The sequence below is a fragment of the Eriocheir sinensis genome, chromosome 44 (assembly GCF_024679095.1).
Source record: "Eriocheir sinensis breed Jianghai 21 chromosome 44, ASM2467909v1, whole genome shotgun sequence".
Classification (NCBI taxonomy): domain Eukaryota; kingdom Metazoa; phylum Arthropoda; class Malacostraca; order Decapoda; family Varunidae; genus Eriocheir; species Eriocheir sinensis.
Window position 1 is genome coordinate 5,664,594 of NC_066552.1, and position 25,497 is coordinate 5,690,090.

At 41.5% G+C, this 25,497-nt stretch overlaps 1 protein-coding gene and 1 long non-coding RNA gene across 10 annotated transcripts in view; one reads left to right on the forward strand and one right to left on the reverse strand.

The window, feature by feature from the left end:
* LOC126980346 (rootletin-like) overlaps nt 1-25,497 on the forward strand; it is a 130,623-nt gene that overhangs the window by 99,371 nt on the left and 5,755 nt on the right. For 8 of the 9 annotated variants that reach the window (XM_050830108.1, XM_050830109.1, XM_050830110.1 and 5 more), the window contains 29 exons: nt 196-347; nt 5,536-5,683; nt 6,029-6,265; nt 6,643-6,831; nt 10,536-10,712; nt 11,189-11,419; nt 11,687-11,881; nt 12,497-12,691; nt 13,032-13,196; nt 13,805-13,997; nt 14,911-15,094; nt 16,132-16,331; nt 16,550-16,607; nt 16,835-16,944; nt 17,378-17,502; nt 17,764-17,883; nt 18,094-18,209; nt 18,690-18,789; nt 19,070-19,259; nt 20,052-20,206; nt 20,448-20,624; nt 20,878-20,985; nt 21,806-21,985; nt 22,681-22,893; nt 23,042-23,239; nt 23,338-23,439; nt 23,838-23,936; nt 24,744-24,917; nt 25,280-25,417. In XM_050830108.1, coding sequence (XP_050686065.1) covers nt 196-347; nt 5,536-5,683; nt 6,029-6,265; nt 6,643-6,831; nt 10,536-10,712; nt 11,189-11,419; nt 11,687-11,881; nt 12,497-12,691; nt 13,032-13,196; nt 13,805-13,997; nt 14,911-15,094; nt 16,132-16,331; nt 16,550-16,607; nt 16,835-16,944; nt 17,378-17,502; nt 17,764-17,883; nt 18,094-18,209; nt 18,690-18,789; nt 19,070-19,259; nt 20,052-20,206; nt 20,448-20,624; nt 20,878-20,985; nt 21,806-21,985; nt 22,681-22,893; nt 23,042-23,239; nt 23,338-23,439; nt 23,838-23,936; nt 24,744-24,917; nt 25,280-25,417 — 4,629 coding nt within the window. The remainder of the gene's footprint in view (nt 1-195; nt 348-5,535; nt 5,684-6,028; nt 6,266-6,642; nt 6,832-10,535; nt 10,713-11,188; nt 11,420-11,686; nt 11,882-12,496; nt 12,692-13,031; nt 13,197-13,804; nt 13,998-14,910; nt 15,095-16,131; nt 16,332-16,549; nt 16,608-16,834; nt 16,945-17,377; nt 17,503-17,763; nt 17,884-18,093; nt 18,210-18,689; nt 18,790-19,069; nt 19,260-20,051; nt 20,207-20,447; nt 20,625-20,877; nt 20,986-21,805; nt 21,986-22,680; nt 22,894-23,041; nt 23,240-23,337; nt 23,440-23,837; nt 23,937-24,743; nt 24,918-25,279; nt 25,418-25,497) is intronic. The other variant, XM_050830106.1, reaches the window with a different exon arrangement.
* On the reverse strand, nt 6,140-10,529 carry LOC126980348 (uncharacterized). Its single transcript, XR_007733135.1, has 3 exons — nt 9,549-10,529; nt 6,627-6,865; nt 6,140-6,271 (listed from the first exon to the last, which is right to left on the reverse strand). It is a non-coding gene; the product is annotated as an uncharacterized LOC126980348 (long non-coding RNA).

The following is a 25,497-nucleotide window of genomic DNA, read 5'->3' on the forward strand; positions in this document are numbered from 1 at the left end:
TCTCTCTCTTCGTTGCGTCACATGCGAAAACCAGGACACAGTTATATTACGTAGAGAGAGAGAGAGAGAGAGAGAGAGAGAGAGAGAGAGAGAGAGAGTCGCGCTTCGAAGGATTCACTCTTACTGTTTCGAAGCATCTGTGAGTCGCTCGTGACGTGTGTGTGGCTGGCGGAATGACTTTCCCTCTCGCCGCAGGATGAAGGGGTGGCCGAGGCGGACTATCAGGAGACCCTCAAGGAGAAGGTGCGGACCCTGGAGGCGTACATGGTCGAGATCGCGCAGACGGTCATCAAGGACTCGGAGCAGAGCACAGGGGAGGGCGAGGCCAAGGCTCCCTCCGCGTTCAGGTAAGGCAGACGCTTCACCCGCCCGCCTGTCCCTTCGCCAATGTTGTGACCCTCCCGCAGCCTCTCCGTCCTGGGTTAAGGTTTACGTTGGTGACTAATTTTATTGTATGTCTTTATCTCTGTCTTGGCTGGTCTCTTACATTGGCCTTTAAGTACGTGAGTTTGATTATGCTTTCTATCTTTCTGACTCTGCTAGGTTAATGTGTATCTCAGTCTTTGTAATGGTAATGGCTGCTCTATCATTGGCCTTTGTGAATTAGACGTTTATGCTGTTTCGGTAAATCTTAGGAATAGCGGCTCCAAGCGGGTGCGCGTTTAGGGCACGGTGTGGTGGTAATTACATTTCTAGCACGTTCGACGGGGTTTTGACAAGCGGACAGGCGTGTTTATGTCTCAAGGGGTGTATTTTTCCGCGAGGGCTCTTCCCTTTCTTCACCCCAGAACTCGCAGTCTCATCGCCCATCGACTTGGAAGAAATCGTGAGGCCAGCGTGGAAAAATACACCCCTTGTGACATAAATATACCTGTCAAGCTACTGTGGTGTCTGTCTTGCCATAAGATTTTGCGTTAGAGACCGTAAGTTTGTGTATAAAGCGGTAATTAAACAATAAGAAAACCATATTTTTTTGTCATTCAGTATTTATTTGTTTCAAAACAAATGCAGAATGAAAACACAATGTAAACACGACACGTACAGTATAAACACCACATAATGAAAAACTACTGTTTACAAAGGTTTTTGTAAACAGTACTGTTTTTCATTATGTGGTGTTCATACTGTATCATGTGTTTACATTGTGTACAACAGTTTTACAACAAAGAGCATCAGTGAACCTACTGCAGCTCACTGATGCACTGATGGAAAGGGAATCATATATATATATATAACACTTGAAAAGGGTAATTTTAGGTTCTTACCTACGTGGGTGAGGGCAGGAGAGCGAGTGACGCACCCGTTCCGACGGACTCAAGCAGCGTGCACGAGGTACCTCCTCCTCCTCCTCCGCCCCCCCCCCCCCCACACACACACACACACACACGCAAGCACACACACACACACACACACACACACACGCAAGCACACACACACACACACACACACACTAACCGTAACAGTAACCGTTACGGTTACGCAGGCTCGCATGAATTTAAATATGGCGCGTACGATATATTCCAAATTGTTTAAAACAAACATATTAAAAAAAAAACATTGCAAGCGGAGAAAAAACGTAAGATTTTAAACTTACGCCGTAAGACTTGAAAATCACCGAAATTACGTAAGACTTACGCAAAAAACGTACGACTTGACAGGTATGCATAAACACGCCTGTCCGCTTGTCAAAACCCCGTCGTACGTGCTAGAAATGTTGTAATTACCACCACACCGTGCCCTAAATGCGCACCCGCTAGGAGCCGCTATTCCTAAGATTTACCGCCGTTTCTTCTCTGCACTTGGAAACCTTCACCTTTTTGACTTGGCTGGGGTAGTTTGTATCTCAGTCTTTGCCTCGGCTGCTTCTTGATTGGCCTTTGAAGTACATGAAGTAGACTATTATGCTGTATTTTTCTTCTGCATTTGGAAACTTTTACCTTTTCTGACTTGGTAGGTTAATGTGTATCTCTCTGCCTTGGCTGCTCTCTTCTTCATTGGCATTTAAGTAGAAGATTCAGACAGTTTTGCTGTATTTCCTGTTTCTGTATTGTTCCAGTTTCCCCGGAAAAGGCTCACAACTCTTATTGTCCAGCTCCACCACATCTTTCTATCTTTGCCTTGTTTCTTCTTGCATATAAGTTTTAACTACAAGAATATAACATAAGTTCGCATTTTTCTCATTTTTTCAGTTTCTTTTCTTTTTCCTGCAAAACTCTGCCTACTTGAACACAGGACTAAAGTATTATCACATAATTACCCTTTTAATTATTTTATTAATCCAACATAACTTCATAATGATTCCTACCTGCTATAATTATTCCTGACATATATGTTTTGAATCAGTCACTATAAAAATTATTTTGCTCCAGTAAGAGTAAAGTCAATTTCATTCATCATCTTATTGGGGACCAGATGAATGAATTGACTGTGTTCCTACTGAAAACAGGGACAAGTGATGGGTGAAACATTACTAAATAAAGTTAATCATTGACCGCTGATTGTTAAGATGTGAAGCCTCAAGCCTAAGAAGAGAGGAAAAGTTAATGAACAAGAAACACCTCAATATTTCTGCAGTCAGAGAGAAGGCTGAAAATTTTAGTTAAATATTCAGAACAGATTCTTAAATCTACTTCCTGACGTTGTAGTTGTAGAAGATACAGTAAAGAAGAACCAAGTGAAAAATTATCTAAGATTGTAACGGAAGCATTACTAGTGGTAGGAGGCCGGGCACCAGTGAACAGTGGCAGGAACCTAGTCTAGGGTTGGGTTGCTATGTCATGATGATAAATTTATGATTTATTGGTAAGCAATTTAGTTGTTGTAGGCTACTACGTATTTAGTGGTGACAGGCTACTAAATCAGTGCTGATAGACTGGTGATGAGTCAGTTTACTGTATCTCAGGATGAGGCATGTTTGATTAGACTGAAAATTGCTCATAACTTGAAAAGTATTCATTTTCAAAGTAAATTAACTGCAGATTCATTCACAGCATATAAAATACATTCAGGGTCGCAGTAAAGTTCATACTTAACATTCTAGATTTATTTTAGGATACATACACCAATGGTGTGCATGTCAGCCTTTGCATACATCCTGGATCTTAGTCGTATGCCTGTGGAACAGTTTAGGCATGAAGTACTTGCAGGATTATTTGCAGGTATGCCAAGATAGTACAAGATCCATATCATACTGAAGCTTAAAAGTGCTATCACATCAGCTTGCTCTCCAGGCACCATCTGTTGATAACTTGTTTTAGAAGAGTTGGAGGGAGAGTAGCTGTTTTGGCTGTTGGCTTCCAGTAATGACCAAAGACTTCCCGGCAGAGTACAAGTAGTGTCACTTTTACCCGACATGTCTGAAACACAGAACATGATTCCCTCCAACATAAAAATAACTTTCAAGAAGAGTGTCAGACACTACACTGTCACGTTCACTCTACTCTTCTAAAAAGCAGTGTAATCCATTCCAATATATGACTTGGTGTGTAAGTCATGGCTTTTCTAATTGGAGAACTTTTAGTGAAAACGGGTGTAAAAATGAGTAGAAAAATATAAACTGTTGTTTGGTATGATAAGATTTTAAATTCTGCATAGAAGTTAAGCTTCTTTCATTTTCCTGCGTAGACACTGACATTGCTTCTTTTAGAAGTGAAGGAATCAAAGTGTTGTCCTGGAACACACTCATGTGATGGGCCTCTGGGAGGCTGTGTTGCACTGCACAGTAGAATTTAGTGCAGAGCAGAAATGCATGTCCCTGTGCCTCCCAGCTGCTTCCATTGCTGTCTTCACCCTTAAAAGAATCTAATACACTGTATGTTTCTAATTTTATTCATCGTTTGGGGTCATTGGAAAGTCCGGAGGAGGGACAGAGGTTAGTCGTTTCTGAACACTCAAGCCAAGTAGACAGTTTTGATCAGCCCATTTTCTTTAGCTTTGTTTAACTAGTCCCACAGAATGCAGCATAGTGTGAAGCAGCTAGAATATGGAGAAACTCACAACAGACAACAAAATGGTTTTGAGGGAAATTTAGAAAACATGTGAATTACTAATTCGGTTGCAAGAGTTTTAGATGACATTTTCCAAACACAAATTTGGCTCCCAATGTAGCTACATATTCTAGTTCATAGCTCAATTAGTTTTCACTTGCCTGAATGTCTAATGAATTTTGTTATACACATTATTATTTTGGAAGACATGTCTAGATATTACCACTGAATACTAAAGGACTGAAGCCCATAATTATTTTTCTGTACCTAATTAATTGAAGATGAGAACTAATATCCGTCATGTGCATACACAAGCCCTGCTTCACTAACTGGGTTCATTCATTTGTTCTGCACCCAAGCCAAAAGTTTGATCACAATGCATGACGGCGCCTGTGTGATGACAGGTTCAAGCTTTTTACTCGTGTCTTCGCTGGTGGAAAGTGGTGTCGGCTTCCATGTGAACATTTTTTTGTAGTGATAGATTTCAACAATGAACATTTTTCATATTGTAATTTTGGCTTCTCTAGCCTTGTAAAGTACTTTAAGAACTGTTAGTGCATAACAATATTTATGTTTATGCAAGCATTTTGTACATATTTTACTTAAGTCATAATGGCTATTATTTTTCCATTTTGACAAATGTAAAAGTATCCTTTTAATCAACTTTACCATCACCCATTCTGTCTTCATCTGTTAAGATTTCCAATGCCCTGCCCCCTCAGAGGAGCTTCCCCCCAAAAGGTAGCCTCAGCAGAAATGTCCCCAACCATCCATGTTGTTTCAGTACATTCAGTTCCATGCTGACCAACCCTCTCCTAATATTCCTCTGCTTTATAAATTCATTTTACAGGTGGTCTTCCCCAGACACCCTCTCCCTCACTCCCTCACTCTCCTCACAAATCATCAACACTAGGTGCTTTTCCTGCTTCTTTATTCCCTCCTCCATCTATTTCTCTCCACCCTCCCCAGTGGATTTAGCCGCCATGCATTAATCTTTGCTCCCATTAGTCTTTCTCTCCTACACTCATTCATTACTAATTCAAAATGCCTCTCAAAATTTGAGGGAAGTTCCTACGAGGGAGCAAGGCGTCGGAGATATAGATAGATAGATAGATAGATAGATAGATAGACTCAAAATGCCTCTTCCATACCTTCTTTTTTCTTTTCACAGGCACTCCATCATTCCTCCTTATCCTGACTTCCTTCCAGAAGAGCTTCTCTTCAGATATTTTGTTAATTGAGTTTCATCTTATTCCCCAAAATGTCACTCCTGAATATGTGCCACTCAGGGCTGGCATCCATAGTCTCTTTTAAGGGAGTCTTACACCCTTGAAGAAAACATGGTAGTTGCAGCTTACTTTTGATAGGAACCAAAATATATGTTGCTGGCTTATGTAGACGCCTCTCGTGTTACTGTAATCTGTCCAGAGTAATGTACATATTGGATGAGCTGTGGTCAATTCCATCCAGCCAAACTAGACAGACTCCAATCATTTAACACTTCTGTACCCTGACATAGCACCCTCATAAGCCCTGGCACCCTTGACAGGGCCACACACAGACCCGTCACCTTCCCTCGTGTTGGCAGGATCGTGCGGGACACCGAGCAAGGAGTGGCCCCAGACCTCCCTCAGAGCACTGTGTCAGCAGTGCGCACAGCTCTCTCCAACCGGCAAGTTCAGATACACGAGCTGCAGGTCAGTGGCAGGCTGTTGATAATCTTTCTCATGCATGTGAGGGTAGGAATGAAATTAGAATAAAAGAACAATCACTTTTGTTTCATACTGAAGCATCTTTTGACCAGGAAGTTGACAGCTGGTGTGGATGCTACCATTAGAATGCTTATTGGAGAGTGTTGTGTCAAGTCTTTTATTGGTCAAGTGAATAAATGTAAGTAAAAGACTGTTCCCTGATGTCAATATTTTTCTTGCATTATAGCTATACTGTACTCCATATCCTTTAATAGTCTTTATTGTGCATACCAAAGAATACCCAACTTTTATTGAAATTAATCTTCTGTGCCACCCTCTCATCCCTCACAGCTGAAGCTCAACTCATCCAAGGATCAGTTGACGTCCCTTCGCAAGCAGTATGAAAGTGCCGAGGCATCACAACGCTCCCTGGAGTCCACCATCTCAGAGCTTCGGGATGAGCTGGAGGCCGTCACTCGCCAGAGGGAGGAGGTGGCCAGGGAGAAGGATCGCCTCACAGAAGACCTTGATGCCATCTCCGCAGAGAAGAACACCCTTGAGAAGACGCGGCAGTCCTTGAAGACCCAGGTGTGTCTGTGTGTGTTTTTCAGTCTGCATTTAAATCTGGACTTGATATGGTGACTGTGCCCAAGTTTATGGATCCAGAATTAGCCTGCACAGTCATATGTTGGAACCAGATGCAATAAGATAATGCTATCCCTTTGACTGCATCATTTATTGTCTTATGCTACAGAAAGACTCTGTATTTTGTTCTTTTTTGTACAATTCAAGAAATACCTCATTACTCTAGATTTGGAAATAAAATTGACATCTTTTACTTTTATTTTCGTATTTGTTAGAGAAGGCAAGTTTTCCACTGTGTATTACTTTACCCTTTCCTACTGCCTCCTTCTGTATGTATAGAAAAGAACAGACCTCACTCCCTCACCTCATCCATTCCACAGCTGGAGACTGCGCAAGAGGAGACCAGTCGCAAAAGTCGTCTGATATCAGAGCTTGAAAAGGAGAAGGCGGCACTCGGGGAGGAGCGGGCTTACTTGAACTCCCGGCTGGCCAAGGAGAAGGAGGAGGTGCAGAAACACACACACACCATCAGCGTCCTTAACTCAGAGCTCGCCAGTGTCCACCAGCAGGTACCTTCACTTTCTTCCTGTACTGTTTTGTTTTCTGTATCGTGTCCAGAGGTAGGGAGGAGCATCTTTGCATTATGTTTCTTTTCTTTTTCCTTTCTTTCTTTCTCTCTCTGTCTCAATGTATATACTTAGAAATTAAATCAACTCTGGACTGAACAACGTCACATAAAAGTTTTGCAACGGTAATAGTTGATTTTGTCCCTTCTCTCCCTTTCTTTCTCCTGTTTTGTTCTGTCTGTCTTAGCTCTCCTTCCCTCCCACCCTAGGACTCAGTAAGGGGGCTATTGGAGGAAGAGGGAAGCTGCTTCTCAAGGCATATGCATGAGTTGAAGAGAAAAATGTCTTTATAAAATTCATTGTTGCACTGCTTTATACTGAGGTACTTCTGGGCCAGGGCAAAGGTAAAAGACACACTTCAGTATCTATAAAATGTTCTCATTACAACACCTTGATGTACATATTGAAGAGGAAACACATCATACATCTTAATATTTATATGAATTATGGATTGTTGACATTCTTTTCTTAACTTAACCCTTTCCTTGCGCGCAGTCTGGACGCAACTATCCCCTCAGGCGCAGTCGGGGAGCCCAATTGGGGGGGTTCTTTTAACCTCTGTATCTCAAAAACTGTTCATCACAGCTAAAAACCAAAAACACCACTGGAAAGAGGAGGTCCAGATCTATAGGAGTCTGTTATGTATGCCTCTCTTGCGAATGTACATGCACGTTCAGGGAGTGTTGAATGTTAACACTTACGTCGGTGCTTGCGGGATGATCAGCCATATTGAGGTAACTGCGGACATCTCTTTTTCAGACTCTGGCAAGGGAGTATTGCCAACTGCAATATTTACAACTATTTGGTCAAAGAATCAGTCAGGTGATAGGTGAAGCTATGCAAAAATGCCACTATATTGGGCAAGAACATCCACCAGTTACTCGTCCGTAGATTTGCCGCGCTGGGCTGATATGATTTTCCACCAAATTTAGTGAAGAACCCACTCAATTGGCAATCCTGTGTTGTGAGAATTAGTGTTGGAACACTCTCATACACGGGAGATTTGAGTGCGGCTGGAGCTCACAGCAAGTGTTTAGCGCCACCAGCAAATACGCCTAACGCCCACTGCAAGCGTTTAGCAATGAAAGGGTTAAGGATAGAATTTCCTCTTCAAAGAGTATCACCTCTTTTTCTTTCTCTCTTATTAACATTCTCCAACATACCTCCAGAAGTAAAACAAAGCAGCAACAAATCTTTATAAAGACACAGTAAAGTAGTGCATATGTTAATTCTTGCTGCTCTGGCACCACTGATTGTAAACATCATAGTAGTGCATTAAACTTTTGAGCATCTATGAACTTGAGAAGTCTTATGACGATTATTAGAAAAGTTCATGGGAGTCATTGTGCATGCATGGAATGGAAGGCAGACATTTTAGGGCAATAAAGAGTTTGTGCTGGAAGCCTGATGGGTTTGAAAATCATTGGTTGGTGTCAGACTCCATTGTAACCATTGGCTGGCAAACTTTTTATCTCTGAAAATGAAAACAGGTTGGTATTAAAGTTGTCCCTTTGCCTAGCTCAGCAGATGGGATATTTTGCATTGCCAAGAAACAGTCCCGCATAATGATTGTTATTAATTTCTGCTTCAGAGTGTTGAGCTGCAGGTCCCTGTGTACTGGTTAGTTGTATAACCCATCTGTAGGACAATTTTATCATCTACAGTTTATAGTCTCTGCTTTGTCAGTCTCTCCCTCCCTGCTTAATTTGGGATGTGTTGTTACTATGATGAAAAGAAGGTGTTGAAGGATTAAAATTCCTTATCTGGAGAATTCCACATTAATCTGTCCTACAACAAACAGCCTCCACAGCTTAGCATTCTTGTCTTGCCTCTGTTGTTGGGTTTCTGCTGCACAGAGTGACCAGCCACAGTAGATAAGTTATACATTAGACTACAGTCAGTTAGGTGATAATCATCATGTTACAGGACTCTATATTTCAGTTTTATAAACAGTAGTTTAATTCAAACATACGTCTTTGAATGTCCCTTCTAAACGTGGACAAGGAAAATGAAAAGGTAAAATATTTATCTCAGCACACCTCACTTTTTGTCTTACAGATTGTAAGAATGCAAGAGAATGGAATCACTGATTATACTTTTTCATTGTGACATCATTGAAAGGTTCTTAGGCGCTGTGTCAAGCTGCAAAGGTTAGCTCTAGGCCAAGGCTTGGCCCCTTTGTTTTCCTTGACTGGGGCCTGCCTGAAGGGTGCTTGGATCAGTATTGATCATCATTCCCAGTAAAGGGCATAACATATGCCAGATTATCTGATGGTTAAGTACAGCATTACCTTGCCACTGCAGTAAATGAAGTCTTTGAGGATGATCAAGACAAAAAGAGGTGAAGAAAAAGCCACAGCTATTGCTGGATATTTGACAGCCATGGCCTTGGCCTAACCTATGCAGTGCTTGACATGGGCCATAAAACCAAATATCTCATGAAGCAAGTTGCTCATGGGTGAATGTGGCCTAAAGGTGAATGTAACCTTGCCGCTATCATGGTTTTATATCTCTTATTATTGTTTTCAGTTGTGGAGTAATGTTTCTTCAGCACTCCTCTAAAATGTAATGGATATAGTCTTGCACTAGAGTTACAAGGCTAATAGAAATTAACTTTGGTCCTGGAAGACAAGTGGTGAACCGAGGTCTCATTCACCCACCTCTGTCAGTGGCGTGTTGCATGGGCGGGAGCCTCATTGTTGTGGGTGCGCTGAGCTTTTGTGAAAGAGCTCATGTGGGTGCACGCCAGGAATGAATGAGTATTTAATTTAGCATCTTGCCTCTGTTTCTTTCACTCGTTGGTTGCTTTTCTTGGAGCTGAATATGCACCATTCCTGCACCACCTGTTGAATTCAAAAATTTAAATCATTTTACTTAATTTTATCTGCAATTTATTAAGCGTAATTCATGAAAAACAATATATGAATGCTTTTTTCTAGTGTGGTTCTTGTATATTTTCAGTTAAACCAGTAAGAGAAAAATGTGTGAGTGTGTATGAGTATTATGTTATAATATACACATTACAACATGCATGAGCGAGTGCATGTGTGTCTGTGTGTGTGTGTGAGCGTGTGTGTCTGTCTGTCTGTCTTGCTTGAAGCCTGATGGTAAAGATGTTTCTTGATTTTTGTCTGTTCACCTCCTGGACTAAATAAACATCCTTCATTACCATCCATTTTTAAAACAGCGCCCTGCTACAGGATTCCTTAAATAATGGAAACATACTAAATCAAACCTATAAATAAACCCTTGCAACCCATTGACTGCAAACTGTTCCTAAATCCAGCTACACATCTCCTCTCACATCAACTTTATTATCTTGCATGTGTTATGACGGCACATTAGCATAGAGAAAGATATTATTTCAGGCCTTACTGCTTGCCGCTGTCATAAATTTGAATGGAGAAGGGAGAGATATGATACACACACACACACACACACACACACACACACACACACACACACACACACACAGACACGACGCGACACAACACAACACGAAACTTCTGTAAATATATAAACAGATAAGACCACAGTTATTGCTCTGAAATTATGCCTTTATGAGACACCCACAGCTGGTCACATTAACATTGAGAAGTCCCATCAAACAGTCAGACACACGATCTTTACTCACCACCGTCTTGCAGGTAACTGTTTTGTCTGAGTCCCTGGGGAAGGTGAGAGCAGCTGAGGAGCGACTGGACCAGGAGAAGGACGACCTGAGGGACCAGATACGCTCCATGGAGAGGCAGCGAGCAGACCTGGAAGCAAAACTCGCCCATTCACTCCGCCAGGAAATTGACATGAGGGAAGCACTGGAAAAGGTAGGATTTGTGATGTGTATTAACCTTCCCTCAGCTTTATTCACAGAACTCAGTACTTATATTTTCCCATGTGAAAAGCTATATTTTTTACTTTGAAAAAAATATCAGTACATCAACACATCTAGAGAACTAAAAGCTATTTGGGAAGTTTAAATGAGAAAGGCTAGGATGAAATAGTGATGCTTGGAGAACAGTGGAAAGTGATAGGGTGCTTGCCAAAAGAAATGAGATGAAAGTATGGAAGAGACTTTTCAGATCTGTGATGAATGAGTGTGGAAGGAAGAGCAGAAGTGACCAGATTGAGAGAGAAAAGTTTCAGTGAAGACCTGTAAGCCTAAATGTTCATGACAGAGTTTATACTACCAGTAACTATTATAACAGATCACAATCTAAATAAGAACTGCATGTAAAACTGCTTGTAAGATTCGTTTTTGTCTATTGTAGTTCAAAGCCATACTGATGAGTAACTCCCCCAGGTTGAGGCGTACAGCATCACACTGGGCCAGGACAAGTCGCAGCTGGTGGCCAAGATCACATCTCTGGAGACAGAGCGTGCAGCCCTTGGCACCGAGCGCGCTGAGCTGCGTTCAGATATAGAGAGGCTGAAGGATGACCTTGAAGCCCTGAGTGAAGAGCGAGCCAGCCACGAAGCCTCCATCACTGCCCTCAATGAGAAGATCACACTCTTCACCATTGACAAGGAGAAGGTTACTGTCTACTTTTGTCCCCATTTCACTTGCATGATATTTGCCTTTTTCCAAACTCTCTTACTGAAAAAGGAAGGAGTGATCTAGACTCAAAAAAATATGGTTTAGTGATTTACCTGATCTAATGCACATAAAATAATAAATATATGTGTTGAAAATACATTACTTTCATTGTTATTTCATTTTATTATTATGTTGAATTAATTGACATGTAGTTAAGGTTCTGAAGCAGTCTGTCTCTGCTTAAGCATCTTCTCTGGGCTGCAGATTGAAATTGAGTTGACGGACACCATCTCTGAGAGGAATGAGATCCATGGGCAGCTGGTGGCACTGGAGCGCATCAAGACCTCTCTGGAAGGGGAGCTGACGGCACTCAATAACACCGTGATGGAGAAGAACAAGCTGGTGGACCAACTCAATGCAGACAAGGAGAGTCTTACCAAGGAAAATGCCGAGATGGAGGTGTGTTGTGTGTGTGTGTGTGTGTGTGTGTGTGTGTGTGTGTGTGTGTGTGTGTGTGTGTGTGTATTTACCTAGCTGAAATAAGGCCAAATAATGCCAGAAAGGCAAATTGCAAGTCTAATAAGTACTACCATGTAGGAATTGAGAAGAGCAAATATACCAAAAAGGTCATAAAATGTATCCTTATGTAATCAAATTAAATATATGTTAGTTTTACGGTAATTATCATTATGTCAGGTTTTCTCAGAACCTAAACTTCACTTATATACAAACTCAGTTGTATTATGATATTTAGATTATCTGGGAAACTGACAATCAAAGGTTAACTGTAATTACTTTTACCCGTCTGCTGCGATTGGCACGGATTTGGCTTCCACTGGTAGCCTGGTAACATAAACTCCCAGGTTTTTCTCTGCCTCTATGGTTGATAGTGGAGTATTTCCTATGTCGTACTGATATGCTGGATATCCCCTCCCAAGGTGCATAACTTTACATTTTTCTTCATTGAGTTGTAGCAGCCACTTTTTGTTCCATTTCTATAGCTTGGTGATGTCTTCTTGTAGGAAATCTGCAGTCAAGGGGTTAAAAGCTTCTCAACACATCCCTTATTTCCAGGTGCGACTGAGCGGAGCAGAGAAGGAGATCAGTGTCTTGCGGGATTCCCTCTCAACACTTAAAACAGAGAAGCAGAGCGTGGAGAGTTTTGCGTCATCCCTGGAGAAAAAATGGTCCAACAGCGAGGCAAGGAAGGCACAGCTGGAGAAGGACACCCAGCAGCTGACGGCAGACAAAGAAAAACTACACACACAGGTCAGGCTGTTTCACTCACCAAGCTGTATTTAACTAGTTGTGACATGCAGGAAGTGAGGGTTTTTTTTTCAGCAGAGGAGACAGTGCAAGGGCGTAAAAAAAAATGAAAACAATATTGAAAAAAAAAGCCCGCTACTTACCATGGGGTCCTGTCTCTGTGTCTCAGTTACCCAAACTTTGCTGTAATTTTTGTAAGGTTTTGGACCAGATGTTTTCCCTGTCCAGGCCATTCCAGAAGTCAGTTGATAATGTGCTCAGGTTTCTGCCCATTTTGTCTTCATTGTAGGAAATTATTACTCTTAACTTTTATAACATCGTTGCTTTCAAAATAATTCCACAGATGAACAAGTTGCAGCGGGAGCTTGAAGGAGAACTTGCCAAAGTGCGTGAGGCTCGGACGGCTCTGGAGCGGCGGCTCGACGAGAAAGAGACGGAACACAAAAAGATCCTGATGCAGCTGAGGGACCAAAATGAGGAAGCCCTGGATGCCCTGAGGAAAGAGAAGGTGAGAGAGAGAGAGAGAGAGAGAGAGAGAGAGGGAGAGAGGGAGAGAGGGAGAGAGAGAGAGAGAGAGAGAGAGAGAGATTGCATTATTACTGTAATAGTTTAAAATCACTTTGCATAAGGATGTATTCGCCTGCAAACAAAGTGTAGTGCGGATAGGGAACACTCTCCCCTATGTGCTTCTTGTGGTCACATGAAGATACCACCACTGTGCAGCGTAGTGATTACATGATTGCACCAATAATCACAGACTGATCCTATAACCTCTCTTTGGAAAAAATCATAATAGCAAATCAGTCATACATTGATTGGTATCATTGGGTGCTTGTATTACTTTAATCCGATAGCAGTGATGGGCCAAATTTGTGGCTTTACCGTGTAGCAGCGACGGGCTAAATTTGTGCCATGATTTTAACCCCTCAAAATAGATGATACATAAACTGATCACAAATGCTTTGATATATATTATGAAATGGTTTGTGTGAGGGTTGATTTTTTCTCATTTTTCTCGCTTAGAGGGACCATTAAGAATCATGATCCCCGCTGCTACCGGGTTAAGACAGTTTGAGTATTATTTCCTTGACTTGTTGGTGATTGGCTGTATTTCAGAATAACATCCAGACACAGCTGGAAGACAGGCTGAACATGACCATCCACAACATGAAGATGGAGAGAGATGAACTGGAGTTGAAGAAGGATCAAGAAATATCATCCCTCAAGCGCTTCACCGAGAAGCTCCAGCGAGACAAAGATGATTCAACCCTTCGCTTTGAGGAGGAGAAACACCGCTCCATGATGCTCGGTGAGGGGGAGGCGGGAGGGCCACAGTGGGAGAGAACAGTCTTGTTTCTTGAGCATGGAGAGGACATCTGTTTGCCTAAAAAAGATGGAAGTAATGCTGACCTACTCCTGCCTTGAACATTTAATTCCAAACTTGGAGAGAAAAGGGTATTTGGTCCCATCCTCATCTCTTTTATTTAGCTTTTACAACACTACAGTATTTTGCATTACAGATAGACAGATAAGAGGAATAGAAAAACAGTGGTCACTATTAATATCACAGAGTTCCAAACTACACCATCATAGCAATAAAGTTTGTCAGTCACACAAAATAGTTGAACTAATGTAGTTTGCCATTCCCACTAAACAGTTTGACACAACTGCAGATTAGATCTTCGTTCGCCTCGTATTTTTCAATTATCCTCCACTTATCCTTTTCTGATGTGCAGGCGTTGCGACGATGACAAGGCATTGTTCCGCTAGGGAGGCTATACATATACTTTTCTGAAGGTGGATACAGGCCTTACAACATACACTTGCCATGTGGGAAGGAGATGTAGAGGGTGAGGGAGGAGTGGAATAAGTTTGATGCTTCAGATTCATGTTTTGCTATGAAGTTCCATTTTCTCTAAGTGTCAAATTAATGGTGTTTGTTGTTATAACATTTGTAGTACTGACGCTACTTTTCTGTGGCAATGTCGTTGGGATTGTAATTTGTCTGACTATTTGAGCTTTGTCAAACATACTGCTATACTGATATACTATTTTATGCATTTGTTTTGAATAATTTACAGTTGTATCAGAGCTTTGAGCTTTGTCATAAACCGCCGATTAGCTGTCTGACTATAAAGCAAAATACTGTACTAAGGCACCTAATTGTAAATCCTGTGTTTTACAATGACCCTAACCCATCCTGCCCTTGACCTCCTCCACAGCCCAGCAGGAGATAGCCAGCCTGGAGGAAAAGGTTGCTGGGCTGCAGCGAGATCTGTCATCATACGAGACGCAACTTGATCACTTGCGTCGTGAAGGGTCGTGCAAGGCAGAGGCAGGGCGAGCCAGCGAGGGGGCTCTGCACAGCAAAATCATTCAGCTCAAAGAGGAACTTCACTCCAATAGGTGAGGCTCTGTCTGCTGCCGCTGCCGCCTCCTGCTGCTGCTGCCACTGCTGTCACTGGTGCATGGTGGCTGGAGATGTGTTGACTTGTTCTGCCACATAGCTGTGGGTAGACTGTGATGTTAACTCCAGTGTTGGAATGTTCACTTTAGTGCATCTTCTGCTCAAAAAAAAAGGAAACTTATGCAATCTTTTTTGCTTAACAGGTTTCAAAATTTTATTTGAATTTTCAGTCTGTATACGATATATTTTTAAGCTCAATGTTTTAAGTGTAGAAAATGCCCTTTGATCACATTAATAATAATGCATAAAGTTGTTTCATCAATATTTTTTAGATACTTTACCAATGCTTTTTAATTCCATCTCTTATACAGTGTACCATGACTTTTTCTTGTATGCAGTAATTCAAATAGTTGTTCTTCATGTGAAATTGGAGGTCATCATCATTGTGATAAGTGGTGAAGAGGAAGAGGAGGAGGATTCAAAGTTTCAAATGGAGGCTAGAGAAGGATGGAGGCAAGAAAGGGTAGAAGGCAAATAACTAATTCACAGTGACTACAGTGGCCACCATGTGTAGCCAGACTAACATCTTGTGTTCGTCATGAAATCCTTGTGTATCTTTGGAGAATTTCAATTAAGCAAAAAAAATTTTACCCCATTGTGTTAAGTCATAGGTGTACAGGTTAGATTCAGAGAATGATAGTTCATCTGACTGCATGAATTACTTGAATTTTGTTTAGAATGACAAGTCATTCACTGTATTGCATTTTTTGAGCAGAAATGCCCAGTCAGCCATGAAATACAATTTGCTCGTCTATAGCTACTGCACACATTTACCTAAATATTTTAAGCACAAGTTTCTGTTGCATGAGGCTGCTAAACTCTGCAGTAAACCACCTCTCACATCCCCACTAACTTCCTGTATCCTTTTTTTGTCATTGTATCCTTCTCTGCCTCCTTGCCTCCCCCCTGCATCCCCTCCCAACCCCTACCTCTCTGCAACTCACCCTCACTGCTGTGACTGGCCTCTCTCCATCAGCCAAGCCTTTGAAAAGCAGCTCAAGGATGAGAAGGACTCCTATGAGCGAAGGATACGAGAACTTCAGCTTCGATTGGATGATGCTCGAAGAGAGGGTGAGGTGGAGGCCACAGCCATCAAGACAGACCTTCGGTTGGCAAGGGAGGATGTGTGTCGCCTGCAGCAAGACCTAGAAGATGCTGAGGAGAAGCTAAATGATGGTGAGGGATATGGCAGGTCCCATGTGACAAGGATTCTGCTAGCTTTGCTTAGAACATTTGGAAACCTAAGAGACACAGAAATATACTATAGGCTTTGTTTAGATAGTTGTTTGGCAGATTTTTTAGATTTAGCTATTTGGTTGGAAAAAAATTTCATTGATGTGAAAATTAGACGTATAAATTGTTCATAAGTAAACTTAACTGAATGTATTTCCCAGCGGAGGAGAAGAGAGCAGCCTTGAAGAAAGAGATCAGTCGACTCAACGATGACATGAGGTATTTATATGTTTACCAAATTCCTTTTTCCCTGGTTCCCTAATGTATATAAGTCCTCAGTCCTTCACTTTTTACAAACAGCTCACTAAACACTTACAGCATCTACAGCTTTTTTTAATCAATGAAGTGAGTCTGTCCCTCCCTCCTCTTGTTGCATGGGATTGGTGAGTGTGGAGATGTTTACACTCAGGAACTTGGTCACCAATGTAACCAAATATTCCTTCCAGGTCTTCTGAGGAGCGTCGGTCAAATGAGCTGCAGAACTTCATCAAAAAATCTGATCAGGAGAAGAAAGACTTACAGAAGCGATTGGATGACAAGGAGAGCAAACTGAGCAGTAAGTCTGTGTTTAGTTTGTCCCTGTTTGATGACTCCTATACTGATGTTGGCCAATTTTCTGTTAGCATATTTTATGCTCATTCTGAGGGTTTCACTTTCCAGTGGAATAACTAAGAGGGTGAAAAAATTATCAAGTGGCCAACCAGTTTCCTGTAAACAAAAACGAAGTTGGAAAACTTGAGGACAAAAAATGGGATAGGTGAGGATGACAAGACTTGCAAGTGGCCAGCCAGCTCCATGTAGACAGAACTTGTGTCAACAAGCCTGATTAGGTCCAATAGCAATGTGCTCTACTGGAATTTTTTTACTCAAGATTGTTTACTGTAATTTTTCTAATGTTCAGGAAATTCAAACGGAGAACCCGTGGCTCCTTTTAGTCTGCATAATCAAAGATGCACTGCATAAAGGAATGTCACTTCCATACATTGCAGCACTGGAGATCTCTGAGGCCAAGCATGCAGATCTGATTGCCCGGATGACGGCTCAGCTCCGAGAACTGAACTCAGTGAAGCAGGACACACAGCGGGAGGCAGGAGAGCTGAAGAAGAAGCTGCAGGTAATGAAAGAAAGAGGCTGTGCAGCATTACAAAGGGATGAAATTTCGAAAAGGCTTGGGAGTGTTATTGTCAGTAAATTTCAACTATTAATGAATTTCAATAAGCAGGACTTTTTAATTGATTAAGTTACTGAGATAAATTGGTGTGAGATAAATCAGTCATAATTTAATTCATGTGCATTTATAAGGAGTCAGTCCGTTATGATAAATCATGAAATATATTCTGCCAATGAGTTACTCAGACATCCAATCCATCTTCAGCTCCTTGAGACTGAGGGCCTCAGCAAGTCACAGGAGCTGGAGAACTTGCGCCTCCGCCTCTCCTCCGAGGAAGACAGGCACAACGAGAGCCGCAAGGAAGCCACCAAACTCAAGACAAAGGTGGGTGCCGTGCTGCTGAGATGGGACAGGTTATCCATTTTTGTGATCATCATGAACCCATTTCTTGCAACCTTGAATATTATACCTCATTTTACATAAACCACTACGTAGTCACACAGCAGCAAGCAGGACACAGCCAGTCACCAAGTACTTACAACTTGAAACAACACTCCTGAGATTTCCAGTACAAACTGTCCCCGTTACTTCCAGTTGGCTGAGTATGAGCGTGACAGAGACAACCTTCAGACTGAGTTGGCTCTGCTGGAGCGCCGACTCACCGAGCTTGAGGATCACCACGCCGCCAAGGAACACGAGCTGGCCACCAGGTGAGTCACTTGGGGTTATTTTAATGGGAGTATTAGTGTTTTGTAATCATTATTTTCTTTTTACATTTTTCTTATTGAATGAATATTCATTCCTATCTGTTAATTATGTTTTGTTTTACTTGTTATTTTCTAGATAGTGGAATGTCACCTTGTTGCTGAAATATGACAAGATTTATATATAAAAAAGTGTCCTTTTGCTGTAACACAAACACACAAATGCAGAGATAATCACTTATATTTTCAGAATCAATAGCAATATTTAGCATATCTTATTCATTTTTCTATATACAATCACAACTTATTGCTGTAAAAAATGGAGATTAAGCAGAGAAATTAAACCATCTATGTGGTAATCCCTCTGAAAGGGTTTGAAGTTCTGTTGCTGACAAAATGATAATACAGAATGCAGCATTTTTTCACATGAAAGGCAGTTTAGGAGTACTTATAAGACAACCATTGTGATCTTAATGTTATTTCCAGCCTGGAGGAGTCCCGTGCAAATGAGCGTAAACTGAATGATGAGAAGAAGAACCTTGAGAACTACCTGAATAATGCCAACCAGCAGATCAGCAACCTCAAGGTACGAGGGACACACCAGGAACATGCATGCTCTCTTGTACCCAAGAGACTACCTTGAAATGTCTGATGAGCAAGTGATCGGAGTAGATTGTAAAACAGCAAAAAAAGATAGGGTATTAAAGAAAACATTAATGAAATTTGAGGTAGCAGTATCCTTCCCTGAATTAGTCACTCCAGAAAACCTTAAAAACATCTAAGTAGTACTAAGATATATAAGATTTTTATTCTCTTAGCAAACACTGTCTTTCTGTCAGAGCTCATAAACAACACTATTCCATCAGGTTAAGTTGTCCCGAGAGGAGGGTCATGTGGAGGCCTTGGAGCAACAGCTTGGGATGTTGGATAACACTCGGGAGCAACTGGAGAAGAAGTTGCAGAATGTGTACGCTTCGCTGCGCACGGTTACCCGCATGTACCAAGACATCACTCCCGCCTCCCCGTCTCTCCGTTCCAGGAAGGGCACGAAGATTGGTTGGTATAGAGCTGGCCAGTGCTGTAGATGTATCCCCAGAGGCACTATGATGTACTGATGATGGTGGAGAAGGAAGGGGAGGATGACAGTGTAGAGATAGGCAGAAGTAACAGAGCACTTCAGACTCACTGCACCACTGTAGGGTCAGCCATGAAGGCTGTAGAGAGGATACTCCTTTTATGCTTTGGCAATGGCTTAAGAAGTGTATGAAAAGATGAGGAAGCATGCATTTAGAGGTTACAAGAGATTTAGAGTGAATCCATTCTCTTTACAAAATCAGCTTAAAGTTTTCAAGTCAACACAGCAGTTCTTCACTGTCATGCAAAAGAGTTTAGATTGTAGTTTTGTATAAAATCACAGTTTGTTTTAGGAGACTTGTTTTAGAGATACTGTTTACTGAAGATGTCTGCCCAGAGCACAAAAGTTGCACATAGATTTTGGTATCACTGTTAGATTGAATCTGCAAGTGTATATTGAAGTAGAAATGAAGTTGTAAATAGTAGTGTTCTTGTTAGAGAGGCTGAAAATCATTAAGAAAAAAGTAGTTATTATAGTTGCAGTTACAATAATAAGCAACTTGGTTGCATGCACTGCAGTCAGATCCAACCTCAAGAAAAGTAATTTGGTGCAAAGTCAATCACCCACTGAAATGGGCTGAATACTCTTATTTACCACACAAACACCACGCATGTACAGTGTATGATGTTAGTATTGCAGATAGTATAAAACAAATAATTTCCTCATAACTGCCTTACTCTCAACTGATTTTCCCTGGTCTGGTCGGCCCACAGGTTTCGAGCTGTCTGGTAGCCAGACAGACTTGCAGGCGTCCCTCGAATCTCTGGGATCACCTGAGAAGATCAATGTGTCCGAGATTGACCCTGAGGCTGTGCGTCATGAGCTGAGGGCTCTGATGACACAGATGAACCAAGTGGAGCTGGAGAGGGTGAGATGGAGGATAAAATAAGAGGGGACAGAGTAAGATGCATGTTAAAAGGAGAGGGCAAAATGAGACAGAGGGCAGAGGAGTGATTTAGTGAGGTGGAGAATTGAAGTGGAGGATTTCAAGAAAAGGGAAGGACAGGAAGAGATCTGTGGACAAGAGAAAGGAAGGAGTTGAGGTAGTGAACGGTAGAATATGCAATATTTCCAGAGCATGTTGACTCAAATGTTTCTTTGCTCCTCAGGATGATGCAGTGGCTCGTGTTGCGAGCCTCGAGCGCCAACTCTCAGAGCTCCAGGAGGTGCACCAAAAGTCTGAGGCACGGCTGAGGGACGTCACACGCACCCTCTCTGAGCTGGAGGAGAGGAAGCGTTATGCTGATGATAAACTCAACAAGGCAGTCTCACAGTCCAGCCAACAGGTATGAGAGGGCAGCAGCCAACCATTTCTGACCTCAAAAGTGTATGGGAAACAATCTATATGGTCCTGTATACACAGTTTCTTATGGATAATTTTTATTCTGGTCATGTTTTTCACTTACACATTACTTTAGTGGCTTGAACTTGATGCATGTGTCGTAGTTTTCATGCATGGGTGAGATAAGTTAACTGCTGTTGCAATCAGTTTTAGCTGTGAATGTTATGATTCCCTGGGCATCAAACTTTTTATTGCAGGAGGACTCTCTCCGCCGCAAGGAGAGTGAGATACGATCCCTAAACGAGGAACTGAGCAACACACGCCGCAAGATGTCTGACCTGGAGCAGGAGAGATCCACCCTGAACGTGAGTGTGTTTACCCATCCAGTAATTTTGTTTGCTTTACTGACACTGCTTTACACCATTACATCTAGGCAGGCTCACTATAGGCAGCGCTGGTAGCAAGTCCCACACAAGTCTTGAAACCCCAACATTTACCTGATGAACTACTTTTGTAAAACTTATGTCAAAGTTAGTCTCTGCATTAATTTATGAATCACCAAAATGGTTATTATTGACACATATGCAGATTATCAAGAGCCTGTTAATAAATGAGACCTTATTTCATATCATACATTTCAGTTTTATCTGGCTCTGGAGTAATTAGAACCACTTATTGCCTCAGCAGTTAATCAGTCACATTGCCCAATATATGGAAAAACATACAAAAATCCTGCATAGAAACAGTATTCATCACAAGATATAATTGCAATATTAGGCAGTAAAAAAAAATTGGAGGACAAAGTTGATTTTTTATGTAATCTCACTCCAAGACTATTTCATAAAATAAGTGATAAAGTCTGATGCATGCCGGTGATACACAGACTTACTACAAAGTTGGTGCTAGTATGCTTGACTTCCTATCAAGATGAGGTTTTCATTAATTTGGGTATTAAAGCAAAACCAGGCTAAATGGCACTGATTTAACTATACACGTTCGACACTGCTGTGTGGCTGAGGGTGGCATTGTCTATATATGAAATCTCTCTTATTAATTCTGACTCCTTGTCCCACAGAGAGTAATGTGGTATAGAAAATGTCATGTGTTCATTTCAAGTCTTCTCCCCCAGAATGGTTGACGAAGAAATAAATTTTTTTTTAACTACAGTTCCACTTTCTCCATCAGGACCGTGTACAAAAGCTCAAGAACGCTGTTGGTCGCATTGAAATGGAGAACACTGACATAAGGGAGAAGCTACGAGCTGCAGAGCAACGAGAGACTCTTCTAGACGAATCCAAGGCGAGGCTGGAGGGAGAGCTCAGCTCAGCCAAGAAGAATTCAAGTGAAAAGCACATGGAGATTGAGGTCAGAAGCTGAAAGAAATTATGGAGAGGACAACTGCAATGATTAATATTGCAGAGTAGTAAAATAGAAAGTGTATAAGATACTCACTGTATTTTACATAGTAATGGTGTGCAGACTTGAATGGAGCTAGATGTGAGGTAAGCTTTGCGAGAGGGATGAAGAAGGTGGTAAGTTTTAACTATCTTTCAAGAGTTCTTTCTGAGTATGGGAGCAAGGATGGAGAAGTGAGGGATAGGGCAGTGAAGGGAAGGCAGGCCATAGTGTCAATTAAGAGGATCATGAGAGGTAAAAATGTAAGCATGAAACATGCTGAAACATGAGCATGGAATGAGTCTCAACAAGCATGGATATGTGCATGAGAAACAAGTTACTTGAGGAGATGGAATGGTTTGAGTAATGACGAGGTGTACAGGAGATGGAATATGAATGTGAGAGTTGGGAGGGCAACGAGTGGTATGCAGACCACCAGTAAGGTGGATTGACAGAATTAAAATACGTACTTTGAAGGTGAGGGGAGGGAGGGGTGTAGGCTCTATTGCCAGGGCCCACTTAGGGGAGTTCCTAGAGGGGATGGGGCATTATAGTCATGGATAGATAATAGAAAAAAATTATATGAGTAGTAATGCAGTTGCACCATATTAATTTGACGATTCCTTTAATCAATTTCCATCCAACCATACAATAATTGCCAACAGAACCTGCACGTAGCACGGGAGAACCTGAACCGGACAGTGCGAACCCTTGAGGACCAGAATGCTTCACTGCGCAACAAAGTGGAGGACATGAAGACCAAGCTGGCATCCCTGTCCAAGTCAGAAGATGAGCTCAAGGACAAACTGTCGTCCATGAATCGGTCCCTAAAGGAGGCTGTGTCATCCTCAGGCAACATGCAAGAAGACTTAAGCAGGGTGAGTATCAGTAATCATATATGCATTTTGCAGTCTACTGTCATTGGTGTTAGTGATAAAAGATAAATATGTAGGTTGCTTCATCTGGAAAGCATCTTTGGTATTCACAGTGAACACCAATGAAGTAAAAGAATTGTATACTTTCCAGTCCCAGAATCTGCTGAGTCGCAGCGACGCAGAGCGGCGACAGCTGGAGGAGCGAGTGGCTGACCTGCAGAGTACAGTTAGTGAGCTGAAGCGGCAGAAAGACCAATTGTCTGAGTACAAGAACAAGGCTCAGCAAGACCTGTCCAATGCAGAGATCAGGAATGCTGAGCTGGAGATGGCCATGAAGTCTCTTAAAGGGGTGAGTTCAAATAGTCCCAAGAAGAAAGAAATTTCATATTTGTTCTTGATGATTTCTGAATAATATACACTTAACTATGTTTACATTCTTCACGTCAGAACCTTGGTGAGCGATCATCCTCATCGGATGAGCTCCTCTCAAAGGTCTCCCGTCTGGAACAAGAGAAGGCAGAGCTGCGCTCTCAACTGGCTGACATGGAGGTAAGATGGTGGAGCCTTTCACTCCCCTTTCTTGGCATCACTCAATTTAGAGAACATGTATCTAGAAATGGTAAAAGAAAATTTACTAGAATATTGAGAAATTCTGTAGAAAAAGCTTAGTAGATTTTGCAAGTTGTCAAATATATGTAGAATTTTTTTTTCTGTTTTACAAGTTGTTTTGCATTAATTTCCCAGCAAATTTTTATTTTCAAAAGAGCTGTTGGTCTTTTATGCCTGCATGTAGAAAAAGAGTTCTGGTAGAACAACAGCTGCTTGTACTTTGTGGTGCAGTGGCTGTGGGTTGTTGAAGGGTTGAGTGTGTTGGCAAACATCTACATCACTCCCTAACTCCCAGTACTCGTCTTCCTCCCCTCACTCTCTGCCTCCTCCATCAACAGAGAAGGTTGGCCATAAGTGAGGCAGAAAAAAAGGATTATGAAAAGGCTGAATATAGACTTGAGAAGGACAAATCTGATCTCAAGAAAATCTTGAATAAGGTAGGCCTGACCTGCTTCACCTATTTCTGTGCTTTGTACTCAGCTTGGACGTAGTCATTATTTGATGTAGCCATGTTTCTGTTCCCTAACTGTAGTGTTGTAGACATATTATAGCACTTGTTCATGAGTAAAAGAGATACTATTTTATTACACTGCTAATTTAGTCCTAAAATTTATGTAAATCATCTTATTGAAAGACAATATAAAATAAAATTCCGTTGCATATTGTATGATAAATATATTCCATTTGCATAACCATAAATGTATAAATGTACAAAAGCACCATTTTTCTGTTCCATGATATAATATACTTTGATTTACACTTTGAGTAGATGAAAGATACATTATTTAGTGTCTTCATCTATCTATCTTATCCCCCTAAGCTCACTCAAAGGTTGACCACAACTGGAGTCAATTTTTTCCTCTCCCTACAGTGTGTTCTTGCATGCTCCAACCTCCTCCCTCTCACTTTCACCTCTAAAATGTGCATACTAAACAAATTACTTTTTTTTTACCCTTACAAGTAACTAATACAGTGGCAATTGTTTCTTGAATAATAAACCAGTAAAATCAAGCATTTAAGTTCAATAGGATTCCAGTATATGATCTTTGATACAAGTTTCCAAAATATCCCTAGGCATTAAACTAGCATACTACTCCCTAATAATTAACAAAGCCTTTCACCCTCATATTTTTCTTAAGATTGTGTTATTATCACACAAAGGATTACATCAGGAGTACTTTTTCTCCCTTTATGTATATATGTTCTTCCACCATCCTTCCACTAACACCTTGGCAATGACACAGTATGAGCATGAGAGAAAGGACACACGTCGCCATCCGCCTGATATGGGAAGGACAGACCAGCCTTACATGGACTCATCAGTGAGCAGTCTGCGTATTGAGAACATGGAGCTGAGGAGAAAGATTGATGACCTGGAAACACAAACCACAGAGATGCAGCAGAAGCACCTGAAGGAGGCAAGGGACTTGTGTATGATTAACAGTTCTTCCATTCACTGACTTTCACAGAAAGGAGAAGGCTTAGCTGAAGAGAGAAAAGTTTTCTAGTTACATGGAAGAAATGCAAATTTGGCAGGGCTTGAAGATAACATGGATTACTGAGAACTAAGGGATTGACTAGTGCAGAGGAATGTGCATATTCCCCTGTTCATGTGGAAAGATTTGGAAGATTAATGTAGATTAAAAAGTTTTGATTGCCTGATGATTTTTAAAAAGGGGAAGAGTTAAAATGAGTAGTGACATGAATGAGAAGGTAGATTCACAGATGAGCAGTGGTAGGAAAATGGAAAAGCTAAATATTTATCCTCAACTACTTTCAGACATTGGAGATGAGCAGTGACCACCGCCGAGAACGGCAAATTGACAGTGAAAAGATTCGCCGCCTCACCAACCAGATGGAGGTGATCCGGCAGGAGAAGGAGAGGTGTGAGCTGAGAATCCACTCCCTGGAGCAACAGGTGAGGAGGATGGAGGCATCTTGGCAATACCATTACTCCAGTCAACATGGCATTTGCTTGCATTAGTAAAAAGATCCACT